This window comes from Eurytemora carolleeae, unplaced genomic scaffold (assembly GCF_000591075.1).
Source record: "Eurytemora carolleeae unplaced genomic scaffold, Eaff_2.0 scaffold452, whole genome shotgun sequence".
Lineage (NCBI taxonomy): Eukaryota > Metazoa > Arthropoda > Copepoda > Calanoida > Temoridae > Eurytemora > Eurytemora carolleeae.
In genome coordinates this window covers 69,885-86,057 of record NW_019396341.1, presented here as the reverse complement: position 1 = coordinate 86,057, position 16,173 = coordinate 69,885, and the positions used below count along the sequence as shown (strand labels likewise).

Genomic DNA, 16,173 nt, shown 5'->3' with positions numbered 1-16,173 from the left:
TGGTGTTTTGCGGTCTCGTCTTTTACAGACACACTCTCTGACGGATTATGCACGTTGTGAATCGATCATGTCACTTCCTCTGTCTGGAGATATGCTCCCTTCAGCTCTCTTATCCAGGATGAGGGCTCTCCTTCCATCAGAACATCAGGAGTGTTTGTTCCTGCGGTACGCGTTTTTGAGGCAACTTCCAGCTGATGTCAGGTCTCATTTAGTTCACGATAAAACCGCCGATATCGCAGTTCTCTCTCAACGTGCAGACGAGATTTACCGGAGTAGTTTGTCTTCTAATTCGTCGGTAAACGCTTTGGACTCAGTGAATGCTGTCAGTACTCCTCATTCTAGACAGAACCGCCGTAATCAGCGCTCTCGGAGAACTTCTAGTCCAGTTTCCCGCCGTTCTCAGACTCCTGCAGCTCCTTCTCGCCGTCCAGTTTCACCGTCCTTTTGTTGGTACCATGCCAAGTTCGGCTCCAAGGCTTTAAGTTGTCAAGCTCCCTGTGCCTGGTCGGGAAACTAGAGCGCCGGCAGGAGGATGTTTCTTCCCTTTTATATATTCTATACCTGGATATTATATATATTCTATACCTGGATATTATATATATTCTATATCTGGATATTATATATTCTATACCTGGATATTACATAAATTCTATATCTGTATATTATAAATACTCTATACCTGGATATTGTATATTCTATATCTGGATATTATATATATTCTATACCTGGATATTGTATATTCTATATCTGGATATTATATATTCTATACCTGGATATTATAAATATTCTATATCTGTATATTATAAATACTCGATACAAGGATATTATAAATATTCTATACCTGGATATAATATATTCTATACCTGGATATTGTAAATATTCTATATCTGGATATTATATATTCTATACCTGGATATTATACTAATAGTTCCACTAGAGCCGGATCCAGAATCCCCGCTACAAATTTATTCATGAAAAAATAGAGAAATATTCTATTCTTGATAATTGTAATTACTAATTTATTATTTAACCAGAAAAAAACTCCTCTTACATAAATCATCAAATTAAATTCTTTTAAGAAATTTAAATTCATATTTTATGTCTTTTTAGAATTAAATTTAAATAATCTCGATACGGAGATAATAAATATCTAGACTTAAAAAAAAGAATTAAATTCAATTTACAGAAAGACTCAGAGAACTAGATAGAAGGAAAACGTCAAAATTAAGCTAAAATACTGATGGGACTTTGTGATCTCGTGGCATAGATTTATTCCAAACGTATGAGAAAATCAAAGTTATCCAGTAACTTATTAAGAAATTTAAAACATTTTTGTTCATTTCAATATTAGCCACTCAATATGAATTTCACGACTTCATAAACATGTTTCAAATTTATATTAATTTTATAACTTTATTATATAAATTTATGACTTTCATCCCATTAAACTAAAGCTCTCGCTTTAGCTGTAAATTTCGCATCCTCTAACATAGCCTTAAATTCGAATAGTTTACTTTAATCGTAAAGGTTTCAGCAAAAACATAAACTCTTGATTTAAAACAAGATTCTAGAAGTTGCGAGGTCGCAAGGTACCTTGCGACCTCGTAACTCTAGTATGCCGAGTTCATTAGCGCCTGATCCAATCAGGGTTCAGCCATGTGTTTGGTGTCTATTCTGAAGCAATAGAAATTGCATGGCGGTAACATCTATCTTTCTATCTAGCTCATTATCAAATTAGAGATAAATCCTTATACCGGCGCTATAACAGTAAATGGAAATATTTACTTCTACTGAAATTATAGTGAGGTATTGAATCCGCAATCTTAAGAATATCTTTCCAACGGTATTACTAAATTTAAAAATGATTTTAATGTTTTAATGAATAAGATGTCATTGCATTTTACATTCATTAAAAATATTTATCAAAACCATGCAATAATAATTTTTGGAAGTTTTATTTTACCTAGTTTGTTCATGGATTCATCATTCATTCAAGTCTTTAAAGGAATTTTTGTCGTAATTTTAAGTGACCTTTTTTTTGTAAAAAAAGGAGGGCATACCCGATTCACAGCATTAATATGGAAGATGAAATAATTTTTCAAGCTTGAAAACCGGTCAGTTGTTTTAAAGCGAAAACTACGCAAGTTCCTTTTACGGAGAAACCACAATTAAAAATAATCAGTTTTACGAAAAAGACTTGATATTTATCGAATTCATGTTTGTTCAGACAAAGCAGTTAAGAGTATCGTTGTATATCGGGCATACCACTCCTTTAATAGAGACTCGCCTGACATTATACGTTTACAGTCAATTCAAAGAAAATATTGTATTTTACAGGAAATATTTCCAAGCGATTTAATTAAATTCGTTGAATATCTTTTCATGACTGTCAAATAAAATATTTTCATGACTATGGGATGTAAAAATATTGTTGAAAACATTTTGTTCTTGTCATCCCTGTTTGTCTCAGGCCTTGCAGTACGTTTTTCTTCAGAGAATCTTAAATTTAAATGAATTTTAAATTTTTTAACGGGATTCCTTTCTAACTAAAATATTTAATGGAAATGTTTTATTTTGACAATATTATCTATGACAAAGTTACCTTTGTTCATTCAAAACATTCTTTCTGTATAATAGATCTCAAGAAAAGAAGTTTTTTCTAAAGATACATGTTTATGGCTGAAAATCAGTTTACTTTACAGTGTGACCCTTAAAACAGTGGAATAGGAAGACGACATTGAAGCAATCCTAAGTTCATTTGATGTGTTTAAAAGCAAATAGAATTAGTTTTAGCTTCAAAATCAATTTATCAAGATAAATTGGCCTGTTTTATTCATTACACTTGATTGCTATTGTTTCACGCTCTTTTTAAATCCTAACTGGAAGGTTCTGTATAGACGTATAAGAATTAAATGATCTTTCAATTATTTGTATGAGTGGTTTGCCCTATTGTCCAAATCACAACAGTATCCTTAAAAGCTACAGAAACAGTTGAGGATTTTGTGAGAATTAAACACTTTTCATACTAATAAACGACTATTCTACCACATTAATTAAAAGATAAAGGTTTAGGGGGTACCGTTGTGAATCAGACATTCCACACTATAAAAGAGGATCACTTGAAATTACGTTTGCAGCATCTTTTAGAATAGCATCGTTCATCTTTCTTTTCTGCAGTTTCATATAGTTTCATACAGGTCACAATTTACACTTAAATTTGATTTTAATCTTTAAATCTAGTTAATATAATTAGCATTAAGTATTTTTAAAGGGACCGTTCACTTAGTTGGGTAATTTCAGGGTAAACTAAACAGCCTATTCGCTGTTGATTGGTATTGGTCTTAATTTTCAAAGACAACTTTGGCCAAAAAAAAACCGATTTTTTGTTCAGAATTTGAGCGCAAAGGTATGGTACCTTTGTCATATACACTATTTGTTGTTTTTGTCAATATGTTGAGGATCAAAATAAATTTCAAATATAAAACTAAACTGTAGTAACTAATCGTTAATTGTAAATAGCTGTTTAGTTTACCCTGAAATTACCCAAATAAGTGAACGGTCCCTTTAAGAAATGTTCAAAATGTCAGAAATAAATTCCTAAATTCTGAATCTGAACTTGTCTTTTTGTTGGAAGACATCACTCTGTAGGGTTCTTCTTGTTCACTTTGCAGATTAGAAATATCAAAATTCAAAATTCTATTTTTTAAATGTTAAAGAATATATTCTAAAATTTCAACTGTTAAAAATCTAAATAATGTAAATTTGAGGATTCGGATGAAAATCCAGGGTCTGGAGGAAAATCCAGGGTCTGCAGGAAAATCAAAAGGTTTAAAAAAATAATTTGTTTTGTCGCTATTTATGATTATTTTGAGACATTTAGGTTTATTTACATTAAAAGTGTTTCACAAAAATTTAAATTATTATTCAAACTGAAACATTTTAATCTCGATAAGTTTGCTTTTATTACTTTATGCAATTTTTTTGCTCTAATCAAAAATTTAGATCAAAACGATTTTTCCAAACAAAAACAAAAAACAATTTTCTAATCGTGTCAAAAAATTGTTTTTGTTAATAAAATTAATAGAATAAAATTTGCATAATGTAACAAAAGCAAACTTGTCATATCTGCAATTTTAAAATTATTGGATTTACATCTCAGACTCTTGTGGACCCTTTTAAAAGTTAAAAACTTTGAATATTTTAAAACTTGTCTAAAACTTTGAAGATTTCAAAACTGGTCTAAAAACTTTGAATATTCAACTTTCGGGGAAAAATATAAATTATAATTGGCATGGTAGTTTTTGATGTAGAACCTACCAAAAAAGCATTTTCATCCACTTCTCTTTTTGATAATTTTGTTTTATCATGTATTCAAAGAGAAAATGTTAAGAAATGAAAAAGAAGATGGGCCCTTAAAGCTAATGATGAATATTCTTTAAAACAATGCAACTAAGTTCCCGCAGGGCATAGGTGGCTGATCATCGCGGATTTTTCATTTTGGTGAATTTTCTATTTTAAAAGCTGTTTAAAAAGTCTCAATTTATAATGGACAACCTTCAAGGTATAAATTAAGAAAGGTGAAAGCAGAAAGGTGGTAAAGAAAGCCCTTTATTTGATAGAGTTTGTTAATCCCAGAAATGATTAAGAAATTGAAATGAAACCCAGCTAAAACCCATAATTTGATATACATCATGAATGGGATTGTACATGGTCTAAGGAGGAGTAAAAAAATTCTAGGGGGTTAAAAAAACGGTGTGCTACCCGCGCAAAATGTTAAAATTTACCCCCCCAAAAAAATCCTTATTGACGCCCCTGTCTAGAATGCTTTTTTATTTCTTCTTTTCCTAGTTTTTAATTCCTCACAGAAGGAATCCTTTTCATGAAATTTATCAGTTATTGAGGGAAGAGTATTCCTAGATCAATATATTTATATGATATTGAGGGAGGAGTAATCCTAGATCAATATATATTTATATGATATTGAGGGAGGAGTAATCCTAGATCAATATATATTTATATGATATTGAGGAAGGAGTAATCCTAGATCAATATATTTATATGATATTGAGGGTGGAGTAATCCTAGATCAATATATTTATATAATATTGAGGGAGGAGTAATCCTAGATCAATATATTTATATAATATTGAGGGAGGAGTAATCCTAGATCAATATATTTATCAGTTATTGAGGGAGGAGTAATCCTAGATCAATATATTTATATGATATTGAGGGAGGAGTAATCCTAGATCTGTAATTTTATATGATATTAAAGGCGTAAGCCTTTGATATTTAAAACTTTAACTGTTTGATTAACAAATTTTATAGTTAACGGTTTAAAACGTCATGTTTAAAAAATACAAGGGTTTATAAACTAGAATATGAATCAGTAATCAGTTCCTACAAAATAATCCATATCATTCAAATATCAAAATATACATTGTTGAAAAACGTATTTGTAACATGGCAAGCACATTTACTTTATTTATACAGTATCTTTTTAAATGTTTTCGCTTTTTACTGAAGATATAAAAATACTGTCTCAATGTAAATATAGAGAGAACCAAATACACCAAATATACAATATACAAACATAGATTAACAAAAAAGTATAAAATACAAAAAGACTAGGTTTTTTGGTATGCAAGTACTGTCAATCTTGGGGAATTCAAATAATGTCAAATTCATATATCATCATAGAAAAAGAATAAAGGAATTGAGTCTTTGCCACAAACTCAAAGCTAATCTCTATGGTGTAGGCCTTTGATATTTCAAACTTTGATTAATTTATCTGACAGAATTCATAGTTTAACATATCTAAGGTCTACGACACACTCCTGTATGCCGAGTCCATTAGCGCCTGATCCAATCAGGGTTCAGTCATGTGTTTTTGTCTTTTCTGAACCATAGAAATAGTATGGCGGTAACATCTATCTTTCTATCTATCTGATTATCCAAATTATCAGAGTTATGAATCCTTCAATCGCCGCTATCAGTAAATGGCAATATTTATTTCATACTGAAACTAGTGAACATTTAATCGCATAGTTATAGGGATTAGAAAAGCAGAGTTTGTGGCAAAGACTCAATTCCGTTGTACCTATTAAAATTCGCGTTTTTTCGTTGTGTTCCACGGGATCCCATTTTCATGCATCTAAATATTTAACAGTTTTTCAAATAAGCAAGTGCACAATTTTTAAAGGCGGGGAAGTATGAGGGGAAACTTTTTTATGTTAGTGAAAAATAAACATTGTTGGTGATACTTTATTTATGAGGAATTGAACTAATCAAATTTTAAGTCTTTAACACCGCAGTTTTTAATATATTGCAGAGATACAGAGATACAGAGATACAGAGATACAGAGATACAGAGATACAACGATACAGAGATACAAAGATACAGAGATACAGAGATACAGAGATACAGAGATATAGAGATACTGAGATACAGAGATACAGAGATACATACAATGGTAAGCGAGTAAATCAATACAATGAAGACGACTTTTGATTTAAATTTTGATTTGTATCAAAGCTTTTAAACAGCATTGATACACATAAACAAGAAAACAGAGAAGCTGTCGTTAAAAATGCTTCTCTTTGATTACTTGTAATTCGAAAAAAGCTTTGTAAACAATAAAAACTTAAATATTGTATTGATATAATCGCCTACCACTGAAGATACAGAGCTGCAGAGATATATGCATATATAGGTATAGTGATACAGAGATTCATAGATGCAGAGATACAGAGATACAAGGATACAGGGCGTTCACCCGGGGCCCACCCTTGTGAGATATGTCTCTGAAAAAAAACTGAAATGTCTGTATATGTTTCAAATCACGTTTGTAATTTTGGCCAAATGATAAATTCGGTTTCCTGGAACCATTAAAATCTTCTTTTCCCATTCTATATATTTTTTTCTAGGCGCCTAGAAATTTAAATACCCCCCTTTCCTCACTGAGTTCTTTTTATCGTATTTATATCAAGCTATAAAATAAATTATACGTGTGTTGTATATGATCTACAATCTATTTTCTACTATGAATTAATGAAAGCGAAGTTGGTTTATAGGGAAAGCTCGTGGTGCCCTTAGAAACGTAAAATACATACAAACTGGACATTGGACGATATATGGGTGGAAAACTGGAAACCCAGAGAACTAATGTTAAAATATAAAGTTTGCAGGTAAAACGTTAAAATTTTGTGTAAAAAATGTCTTCAAACAATGAACCAGCGTTAAATTAAACATGAATTAATAAACAAAATTAATATTTGTTTATTGTACTCCATAAGATGCGAGATAATTAGTTTAGTTTAAAAAAAGGAATATTGTTAAAAGAAGTGTTGTATGCCAATGGAGGTCATGGATGTAGATAATAATAACCTTATTTAACTCACAATGCACATCTGATGACCTTGGTGCAAAAATTACATTTCTGACAAGATAATTAAAGAAACAAAATTTTTGCCAAAAGCTCAAATTTTTTCACCCCTATATCTTTGCTACCTGATGATGCAAATCTTTAATATTTCAACTCAGACTATTTGATCCAACAGAATTCAAAGTTTGAAATATCAAAGGTCAGCGACAAAGTGATGCAAAGATAAAGGGATTGAAAAATTAAAAGTTGTGGCAAAAACTCATTTCCTTTGTCCTTCGGGTTCGGAGAGAGAAAGGAGGGCAGCAGAAAAAAACTATGGAACAAAGAAAATTTAATAATATGTTCTTAACAAGATATTCGATTTAATTCGTTTTTAACCTAAACCCTACACTTCGTAACCCTAATCTTCTTTAACCCTACTCTCTTCTAACCTGAACCCTACATCTCTTCTAACCTGAACCCTAATCTTCCCTAACCTGAACTCTTCTGTTCTCTAACCTGAACCCTACTCTTCTCAAACCCGAACCCAATACTTCTTTAACCTGAACTCTACTTTTCTCTAATTTGAACTCTTACTCTTCTCTCTCTGAACCTCACTACTCTCTAATCTGAACACTGCTCTTCTCAAACCTGAACCATACTCTTCTCTAAACTGAACCCCTTCTCCTTTCTAATCTAAACCTTACTCCTCTCTAATGTATATATTCATCATTTATATTTGTCTAAAGCAAAATTACATTAAACAATATAAAGGCTTACAATTTAATACTAATCCCCTTTTCTCTGTATATCACATTTTATGATTGACAGAGTTTGCCAAAAAAAAACAGGTGCCATACAAGACTTTTAGCATGAGTATAGTTTAGTTATTCAGTGGTACTTTTAAGGAAACAGAGTTTCTTGGTCCCAGTCTAGTGTTTTTCGTTTTCTAAAAATGTGGTATGACAGCACTACAAGGCTTGATAGATTTTCGCACATTGCGTTGAAACTAACACTGGGTTTGCAGAACTTATGCAGTTTCTTTAGATTTGTTTTATTTAATGGTGAGATATATCCGGAGAAAGGATATATCCTCTTGAGCCGATTTCAAAAGGGTAAACAGACACATCCCTAGTTGATATGTTCATACTTGTTCATCTTTTGAGCGTTGGCATTTTTGATATTTGTTTCCTATTGGACAGCAAGCTCAAATATATCCATCTTTTCTCCCATTCTATCAATAATTACTAGATCTGATTTCTGTGCGGTCACAAGAGGTGGGGGAACAGTACCTCCCCCCGGAAGGGTATGGGACGGGATGTCGGCATACATCAAAAATCGGTCAATATCAATTAATCCAGTGATATATTTAATAAGATTCTTGTACCTCCAAGTATATTTTTTTGGTCTAGTGCAACCTTGCAGCCATTCAAAATATGGTTTTTAGTTTCTTGTCTTCTGCCTTGCAATTCAGCACCTGCCTGTAAACATAGTTTACAGAGATCTGATGCAGATTTTCCCTTGTTCCTCTTTAATCTGAACCTTACTCCTCTCTAATCTGAACCCTAATCTTCTTTAACCTGAACCCTATTTCTCTTTAATCTGAACCTTACCTCTCTCTAATCGAACCCTATTCCATCTCTAATCTAAACCTTACTCCTCTCTCTTATCTGAACCCTGTTCCTCTTTAATCTGAACCTTACTCCTCTCTAATCTGAACCTTACTCCTCTCTAATCTGAACCCTATTCTTCTTTGACCTGAACCCTATTTAACCTTACTCCTCTCTAATCTGAACCTTACTCCTCTCTAATCTGAACCCTATTCTTCTTTAACCTGAACCCTATTTCTCTTTAATCTGAACCTTACTCCTCATTAATCTCCTCTCTAATATGAACCCTATTCTTCTTTAACCTGAACCCTATTTCTCTTTAATCTGAACCTTACTCCTCTCTAATCTGAAACCTATTCCTCTTTAATCTGAACCTTATTTCTCTCTATTCTGAACCTTACTCCTCTCTAATGTTAACCTTACTCCTCTCTAATCTGAATCTTACTCTTCTCTTATCTGAACCTTAAACTCCTCTCTAATCTTAACTTTACTCCACTCTAATCTGAATCTTAATTCTCTCTAATCTGAACCTTGGTCCTCTTAATCTGAACCTTACCCCTCTCTAATTTCTGAACCTTACTCTTCTCTAATCTGAACCTTACTCCTCTCTAATCTGACCCTTACTCTTCTCTAATCTGAACCTTACTCCTCTGTAATCTGAACCTTACTCCTCTGTAATCTGAACCCTACTCCTCATTAATCTAAACCTTAATCATCTCTAATCAGAATGGCCATTCTTCTTTTATCTGAACCTTACTCCTCTCTAATCTGAACCTTACTCCTTTCTAATCTGAACCCCATCTTCTATAACCTGCAGAACCCTATTCTTCTTTAAATTGAACCTTGCTCCTCTCTATTCTGAACCCTACTCCTCTCTGATCTTCATGGGAGGGTTTGGATTCAAGATGATTCGGGTTCATGTCTAGAGTACCTCAGATTAAATTCAGGACTTCTGTGAAAAAAATTGAGAATTAGAATTAAACTTATTTTTCGAGTCCGCGAAATCACAAAATACAAAATTCTATTAGCCTTATTAAATTTTTCAAAATGATTCATTCTTCTTAAATTTTCTGATTTGTCCCCCAAATCTTAATTTATACCCATTGACGCGGTCTAATTTGATGTGGGACACCCTGTACAATTCGTACAATGTAAAATAAAATTATTTTCGAGGTTGATTGATTATTGCTTAAACATTGAAAGGTAAGTTGGTGATTTGAAACCTAACTTAATAATTTTCCGCGGTAATCTGTTTACTTTGCGCATTTAGTTGGTTATGTAGTTTTCCATTTTAAGTTGCATAAAGTCTTCATGTTGCATTAATCTTTAACAAGCTTTAAAATGAATCCAAATAATATACCGATCGGCAAACGTAGAAAACCACTTGGCCGTGGAGAACCTTTGCGAGGGGGTAACCTCGGGTCATCTAGAGGTTCAAGAAGATTGAACTCGCAGGCTTTAGGGGGCTCACACAATCCTTCCGACCCTACGAATCATGTCAAAAGTGCACCTCAGGTTCCAAGAGCGTCCTTCAAACTCCGGAAAGCGATTATACCCAAACATGCTCTCAGCTTACTTACAGAACTTACAACTTCATCTCAACAAAAACCAAGGTAGGACTGAGTAAACTCTGAAATCTAGGTATTTTATTTGGGTCTGTCCTAGAGAACGATTTTTGGTTTTGTGGCCGCAGCGCCAGGCCCCCAAGTCTGTCCTAGTCGTAGCGCTTAGCCCAGTAGCCTGTCCTAGCCGCAGCGTTCTGTCCAGAACGCTGCGGCTAGACCTAACCTAACCATAAAATAATATAAAATAAATAAGAATAATTTTGCCGAAAGGTAGTGGTCATGTACATAATAGATAGGAAGGAGGGGGGGGGGGGGTCCAGAAATCGTGTATTTAAGCGGAACCTCATGATGGCTAACAATATAAACCTAATAATTCGATTAAATTGTATTCTGCTTGTACCCTTATGATAAAGGGGGTATCACTGTAAACAATGGAATTGTAGAGGTTTCTTTCAGATTTGAATTCTACGATATTCCTGAGGTTGAGAGAGAGAGAAGAGCATCATTTAATGATATTAGAATTGATCAGGTATACCAAACAAAATACATACTCAGTTTTTCTTAATTTTTAATGCTATGCCAAATTTTTGAAATAATTGTTAAACTCGTATTGAATTTTTAGGTTGGAAATTTTGACTGTATTTGTATTCTAGGACCTGATCAATATATAGGAGAAGGACCAACTAAGGTGACGATATAGTCGTTATTAAAGGGAGTGTTCTTGAAAAATGAAAGGGGGTATAGACTTAATGCGATAAAAAAGCGCTTTTGATCGCTACTAAACTTACTTCTATCTGTTGCGTCTATAAGGAGAAAATTGTTAAAGACGTCTCATACCGAATAACTTTATCGCCACATTTATATATAGTTGATTTTTCATAAAATGTTTTAATTGTTATGATCTGAGAGTTACTTATAAAAACATTTATTCCTGTTTCGAGGATTTTTGGTAATGAAGACGACATTTTCATGTTTTCCAGGAATGTTCGAAAACAAGTTGTAAGCTAAATATTATTTTAAAAAACAAAATCAGAACTAGTATGAAATACCAAATATATACAAATGTGGCGAAAGATAATCGATGACTATAGGTTGTAATATCTGAATGATTTGTTTGAAATTGAATTGATTTTTTACGGTCTAAGTCGTATGTTGCAATTTTTCCAATTTGTATGGACGCCATTTTATTCGGTATGAGACGTCTTTAACAATTTTCTCCTTATTGACGCAACAGATAGAAGTAAGATTAGTAGTGATCAAAAGCGCTTTTTTATCGCATTAAGCCTATACCCCCTTTCATTTTTCGCGAACAATCCCTTTAAATACCAGCTCAAGTGTCCAGCGTTGCACGTGGTATTTTTTAAAGATCATCCAGCAAGAATATGGCCTGCTGTGTCGAATCGTTTAATCTCCGGCATAAAATATCACCTATTCTATGTTAAGAATGAACGTAGTTAATTTTGTTGCATCTCTTTGAGTTGGGTCTAGATATATAAAGTTACTTTTTATAAGATATTTTTAAATTGTTCACCCTTCAGAAATCGAATATAAACCTAATAAACCAAATTTACATTATTTTATTTATTTTATTATCTTAATGTGTATTTTCTACCTAAAATATTTATTCTTCAACGGACTTACTATTTTTAGAATGATGCCCGGAATTCTGCAGCAGAGGCTGCGATTCAAGGAGAAATCGTTAATCGTTGCGAACTGAATTATGAAAACCGGTTTGATTTATTAACCTTATAATCTTGATTTTAATTTTCGGAAATATTATGAAATGAATTCGCTATCTTGACTGTTGAGAGGGTTAGGGCTTCAAGGGCCAGCTGACATCTTCACAAAAGTGTTCTTTTTTGTGCGATTGATAAAAGAGCAGAATGAATAAATAATTTTAAATTGATTGTTATTAAATATTCTTTAATTTATAAATTCATTTAAACCTTACATTTAGACAATAATGAACATCATTACTTCTAATATTAAATCTAGATTAAAATAGCTGATGGATAAATTGACTAGATTATTTCATCTTTTGATTGATTGATTGATTGATTGATTGATTGATTGATTGATTGATTGATTAGGAAACCTAGTGAAGACCATTGTCCCTGGGGAGTAATCGCTAGCCTAGCACTGTTTAAAATGTATGAGGCCTGGAAGCTGCAGGGATACTCTATACCTAAGGTGAGATCAATTAATTCATAATTTGGAAACAACTTTAGAAGTGTTTTCTTTTCATTTTATCTCTGCAAATATATAGTTGCAAGGCCTCTGCACTATATAGGGTTTCATTGACAGATTTTTAATTAGATTTAAAAAATCAATAATGAATCTTGATTTAGATAAAAGGAATCCGTATCGTGTTCTAATGTTTTTAATTTCTTCTTTAAAAGACAGTTTTTGAAACCGGGTTTGGAGGTAATTTATCCTGGAATTTTTGCATATTGTATTTATTATTTATTTTGACTTCCCACTCACACGGATACTCCCCAGGTTTAAACTTGTTCTATCAATCCATCTATTATTCAGGAGCTTCAGTATGTAACGACGGAGGACACCTTGAAGCGGTCCAATACCAGCACCTGGATGGACAAGGATACAGGTGGGAGACCTGCCTTGGCCATATTCAACGAGAAAGTGTTGCAATCCAATCACACTCACGAGTTCAGCCAGGTGGAGGAGACTGGACAACCCAATGATAAAAACTTCACGTTCAGACTGAGTATCGGAGACCAGTGGAGCTACCTCGGGACCGGGAAAAGTAAAAAGGCCGCAAAAAATAACGCAGCTGTTCTAGCGCTTAAGGAATCAGATATATGGTTCAAACCAAAACGAAGATGGCAAGAAGAAGATTACGATGAGGTAGAAGAAGAATCTGAAATTGTAGAAATTGAGGGAAAATATGAAAGAAAAGAACAAAATGGAAAAGAACAAGATGAAAAAGAACAAGATGGAAAAGAACAAAATGGAAATGAACAAGATGGAAAAGAACAAGATGGAAAAGAAAAAGATGGAAAAGAACAAGATGGAAAAGAACTGGATGAACACGAGATGGAAATCTGATGTTATGTATTTTCCTTTTTTTCCTGTTCTTGTTAATTTGCATTTCTCATAAAACTGATCTTGTTGTTACAGAAAGACAATGTTGGTTAAATCTCTGCTGGGTTCCTTGGTTCGAACCTCCAACAGGGCAATCTCCACCAGTGCTGCTAGGTGTGGAGGAGATGGTCTCCAGGTTCACAGGTATATAATTATACCGTTTATGGTACCGGCAAATAAATTTCTAGACCCTAAATATTCCCTTTTCGGAAAATAACTGGCTGATCTTTTTAAAATCTTTGAATTTCTAGGTTTTTATTTATTTATACTTTCCATTTATGCTATACTTTGTAGTGGGATGAAAAAACTAGCGTAAAATTTATTTATGTGGAATAAAATTGTTGCATTTGAACCTCAAAGCTGAATTATTTAATCGTAATGACGTAAAATGTCATATATTTTTGGATTTGATTAATTTATGAAACAAAAAATCATATTTTATATTTTTCTTTATTGTATAGTGTTGAATTTGTTCACTTTTAGAAGACGTAACTTTCATATTGCTTGTCAGTGTATTGATAAATTTGATAACCTTTCAAAAATAAAAATTTCATATATGATATTTTTAACAATCTGACAAATTACCATTAGGGATACTCCTGAGAACAATGCTGATACTCCTTTCGAGTTTTCAGCTGAGAATAAGTCCAGGTCTGATGCTATCCTCTCCATTTATCCCGAGGGACATAAACGTGCTGCGGTAATAACAACAAATTATTTATGCCATCGAGTATTTTTGAAAATATTTAAATGAAGTTTTCATTGATCGGTTGATTCTTTGTTTCCAGGTTATCCCCCTCCTTGACCTTGCCCAGCGACAGAACGGTGGTTGGCTACCAATCAGCGCAATGCACCATGTTGCCGATGTCATCGGTATGCCGCGCATGCGCGTCTACGAGGTGGCAACCTTTTACACCATGTTTATTAGGAACCCAATTGGAAAATATCACGTCCAGGTGAAAAAAATTTAACAGTCGATATTTTAAGTTGTTTAGATAGAGATTTATTTTGATAATTTTAATGAACCATGGGAAACCCTTTAATTAAATTTTTCTCCTTTCCGCTCAGCAAATCTGAAAATATAATCCTCCAGACTGAACATACACTTTGCAAGACATTTAGCCAGTCAACATGTTTACTTATGTTTATGTTTAAATGTATTCAACGGATTCTCTCAGAGGGTATCATAGGATTTATAATTTTAAGACAAATTTTCTTCGGAACATGTTGTTTTATATGATTATTTTTTTTAGATTTGTTTTCTTGAGGTTTAACCAATTTTCTTTTTATTACATGCAATTAATAGCAGAATAAATAATTCACATTATAAGAAAATAAAATTTTTTTCACGGTTTCCTTTAAGTTTATATTATTTATTCAGCTCTCTTTTAAACCTGTTGAATGTTCTGATCTAGGTTTGCACTACTACCCCCTGCTGGTTGAGAGGTTCAGATGAGATCTTGAAAGCTTGCAAGGAAACCTTAAACATCGGAGTTGGTGAAACCACTCCCGACAAACTTTTCACCATTTCAGAGGTGGGACGCTTCAAACTGTAATTCTATCTGTAACTTTGACAAATATAACCCTTAATAACCATGGTAATGTAACTAAAACAGTGGATTAAAATGTAAAAATAACTTTAACACAAATTATAACTACTTGAAAGAAGGAATTAAAACATATTTTTTGTTTGTTTTTAAAAGCCTTGTATTTATTTAATTATTAATCAATGTAATAATTACTATAGACATTTTCCCCTCCCCCCATCTCATATCTAAACAACTTCGCGTGATTATACTTTTTTAAGTCAGGTTTGGTTAAAATAGATAAAAAGCCAGGGGCGGATTCACAGGGGGATGGGGTAGAACCTTTGTACCCCCTGACGTATACAGGGGGCGGCGGGGTCCCCCCCCCCCCTGAGATTTTAGAATAGCTTCTCAGTAGCACTTAAAGGAAAGAAAACATAGTGCAAAACTGGAAAAAATATCTATCCTAAAAAATTTTCGCCTGCGCCGCGTCTTTTACTTCCTAAATCTGGATTTTTGGTTCCGAAATAAATCTAGCACCCCCCTCACTTCAATCCTGTATCCGCCCGTCACGTGAGGTTACCATGAAATAAGGTGGGGGGGGGGGGGTCCAAATCATATACCCTGACATAATACCGGAATGAAATGAGAGAAGGATTCATAACTTAATATTCCAGGTTGAGTGTCTGGGCGCATGCGTGAACGCACCAATGCTGCAGATTAACGACGACTATTACGAGGATCTGACGGAGAAGGATGTTCATGAGATATTTGCCGACCTGAAGGCCGGGAAGAAACCTCCAGCAGGACCCAGATCAGGAAGATACGCAGCTGAACCTTTCGGAGCTCTTACATCCTTGACCGAGAAACCTCCCGGTCCTGGACAATTTGTCAGGGCAGACCTTTAATCTTCTTTTAATCATATAGTCATTATTATTAAAGAAATCAACATGGTTTTAGTTGAAATAAAAATAAATAAGTTAACATTGCCATTTGGAGTTAT

At 33.3% G+C, this 16,173-nt stretch overlaps 3 protein-coding genes across 3 annotated transcripts in view; 2 read left to right on the top strand and 1 right to left on the bottom strand.

Moving 5' to 3' along the window:
- Positions 1-6,365, bottom strand: part of LOC111701303 (transient receptor potential channel pyrexia) — a 30,717-nt gene extending 24,352 nt beyond the window's left edge. Inside the window, exons 1-4 of the mRNA XM_023472509.1 lie at positions 6,101-6,365; positions 4,845-4,913; positions 3,598-3,663; positions 910-957 (exon numbers count right to left, since the gene is read on the bottom strand). Of these exons, the coding sequence (XP_023328277.1) occupies positions 910-957; positions 3,598-3,663; positions 4,845-4,913; positions 6,101-6,150 (233 nt within the window). The 5' untranslated portion in view covers positions 6,151-6,365. The remainder of the gene's footprint in view (positions 1-909; positions 958-3,597; positions 3,664-4,844; positions 4,914-6,100) is intronic.
- Positions 6,366-10,228: 3,863 nt separating this feature from the next.
- On the top strand, positions 10,229-13,683 carry LOC111701313 (uncharacterized). The gene is made up of 6 exons (XM_023472542.1): positions 10,229-10,587; positions 10,996-11,068; positions 11,162-11,227; positions 12,190-12,269; positions 12,630-12,729; positions 13,075-13,683. The coding sequence occupies exons 1-6, from the start codon at positions 10,316-10,318 to the stop codon at positions 13,606-13,608; spliced, it is 1,125 nt and encodes a 374-aa protein (XP_023328310.1). The 5' UTR covers positions 10,229-10,315; the 3' UTR covers positions 13,609-13,683.
- LOC111701315 (probable NADH dehydrogenase [ubiquinone] flavoprotein 2, mitochondrial) lies at positions 13,660-16,162 on the top strand. Its single transcript, XM_023472545.1, has 5 exons — positions 13,660-13,788; positions 14,236-14,344; positions 14,433-14,600; positions 15,060-15,179; positions 15,848-16,162. The coding sequence occupies exons 1-5, from the start codon at positions 13,688-13,690 to the stop codon at positions 16,076-16,078; spliced, it is 729 nt and encodes a 242-aa protein (XP_023328313.1). The 5' UTR covers positions 13,660-13,687; the 3' UTR covers positions 16,079-16,162.
- Positions 16,163-16,173: the final 11 nt, after the last annotated feature.

Bases quoted from the DNA above. Each gene is read 5' to 3' on its own strand.
- LOC111701313 (XM_023472542.1), top strand. From the start codon at position 10,316: ATGAATCCAAATAATATACCGATCGGCAAACGTAGAAAACCACTTGGC. The intron at 10,588-10,995 runs GTAGGACTGAGT...GGTTTCTTTCAG, and splicing joins TCATCTCAACAAAAACCAAG to ATTTGAATTCTACGATATTC. The intron at 12,270-12,629 runs GTTTGATTTATT...TTGATTGATTAG, and splicing joins GAACTGAATTATGAAAACCG to GAAACCTAGTGAAGACCATT.
- LOC111701315 (XM_023472545.1), top strand. From the start codon at position 13,688: ATGTTGGTTAAATCTCTGCTGGGTTCCTTGGTTCGAACCTCCAACAGG. The intron at 13,789-14,235 runs GTATATAATTAT...AATTACCATTAG, and splicing joins GATGGTCTCCAGGTTCACAG to GGATACTCCTGAGAACAATG. The intron at 15,180-15,847 runs GTGGGACGCTTC...TTAATATTCCAG, and splicing joins AACTTTTCACCATTTCAGAG to GTTGAGTGTCTGGGCGCATG.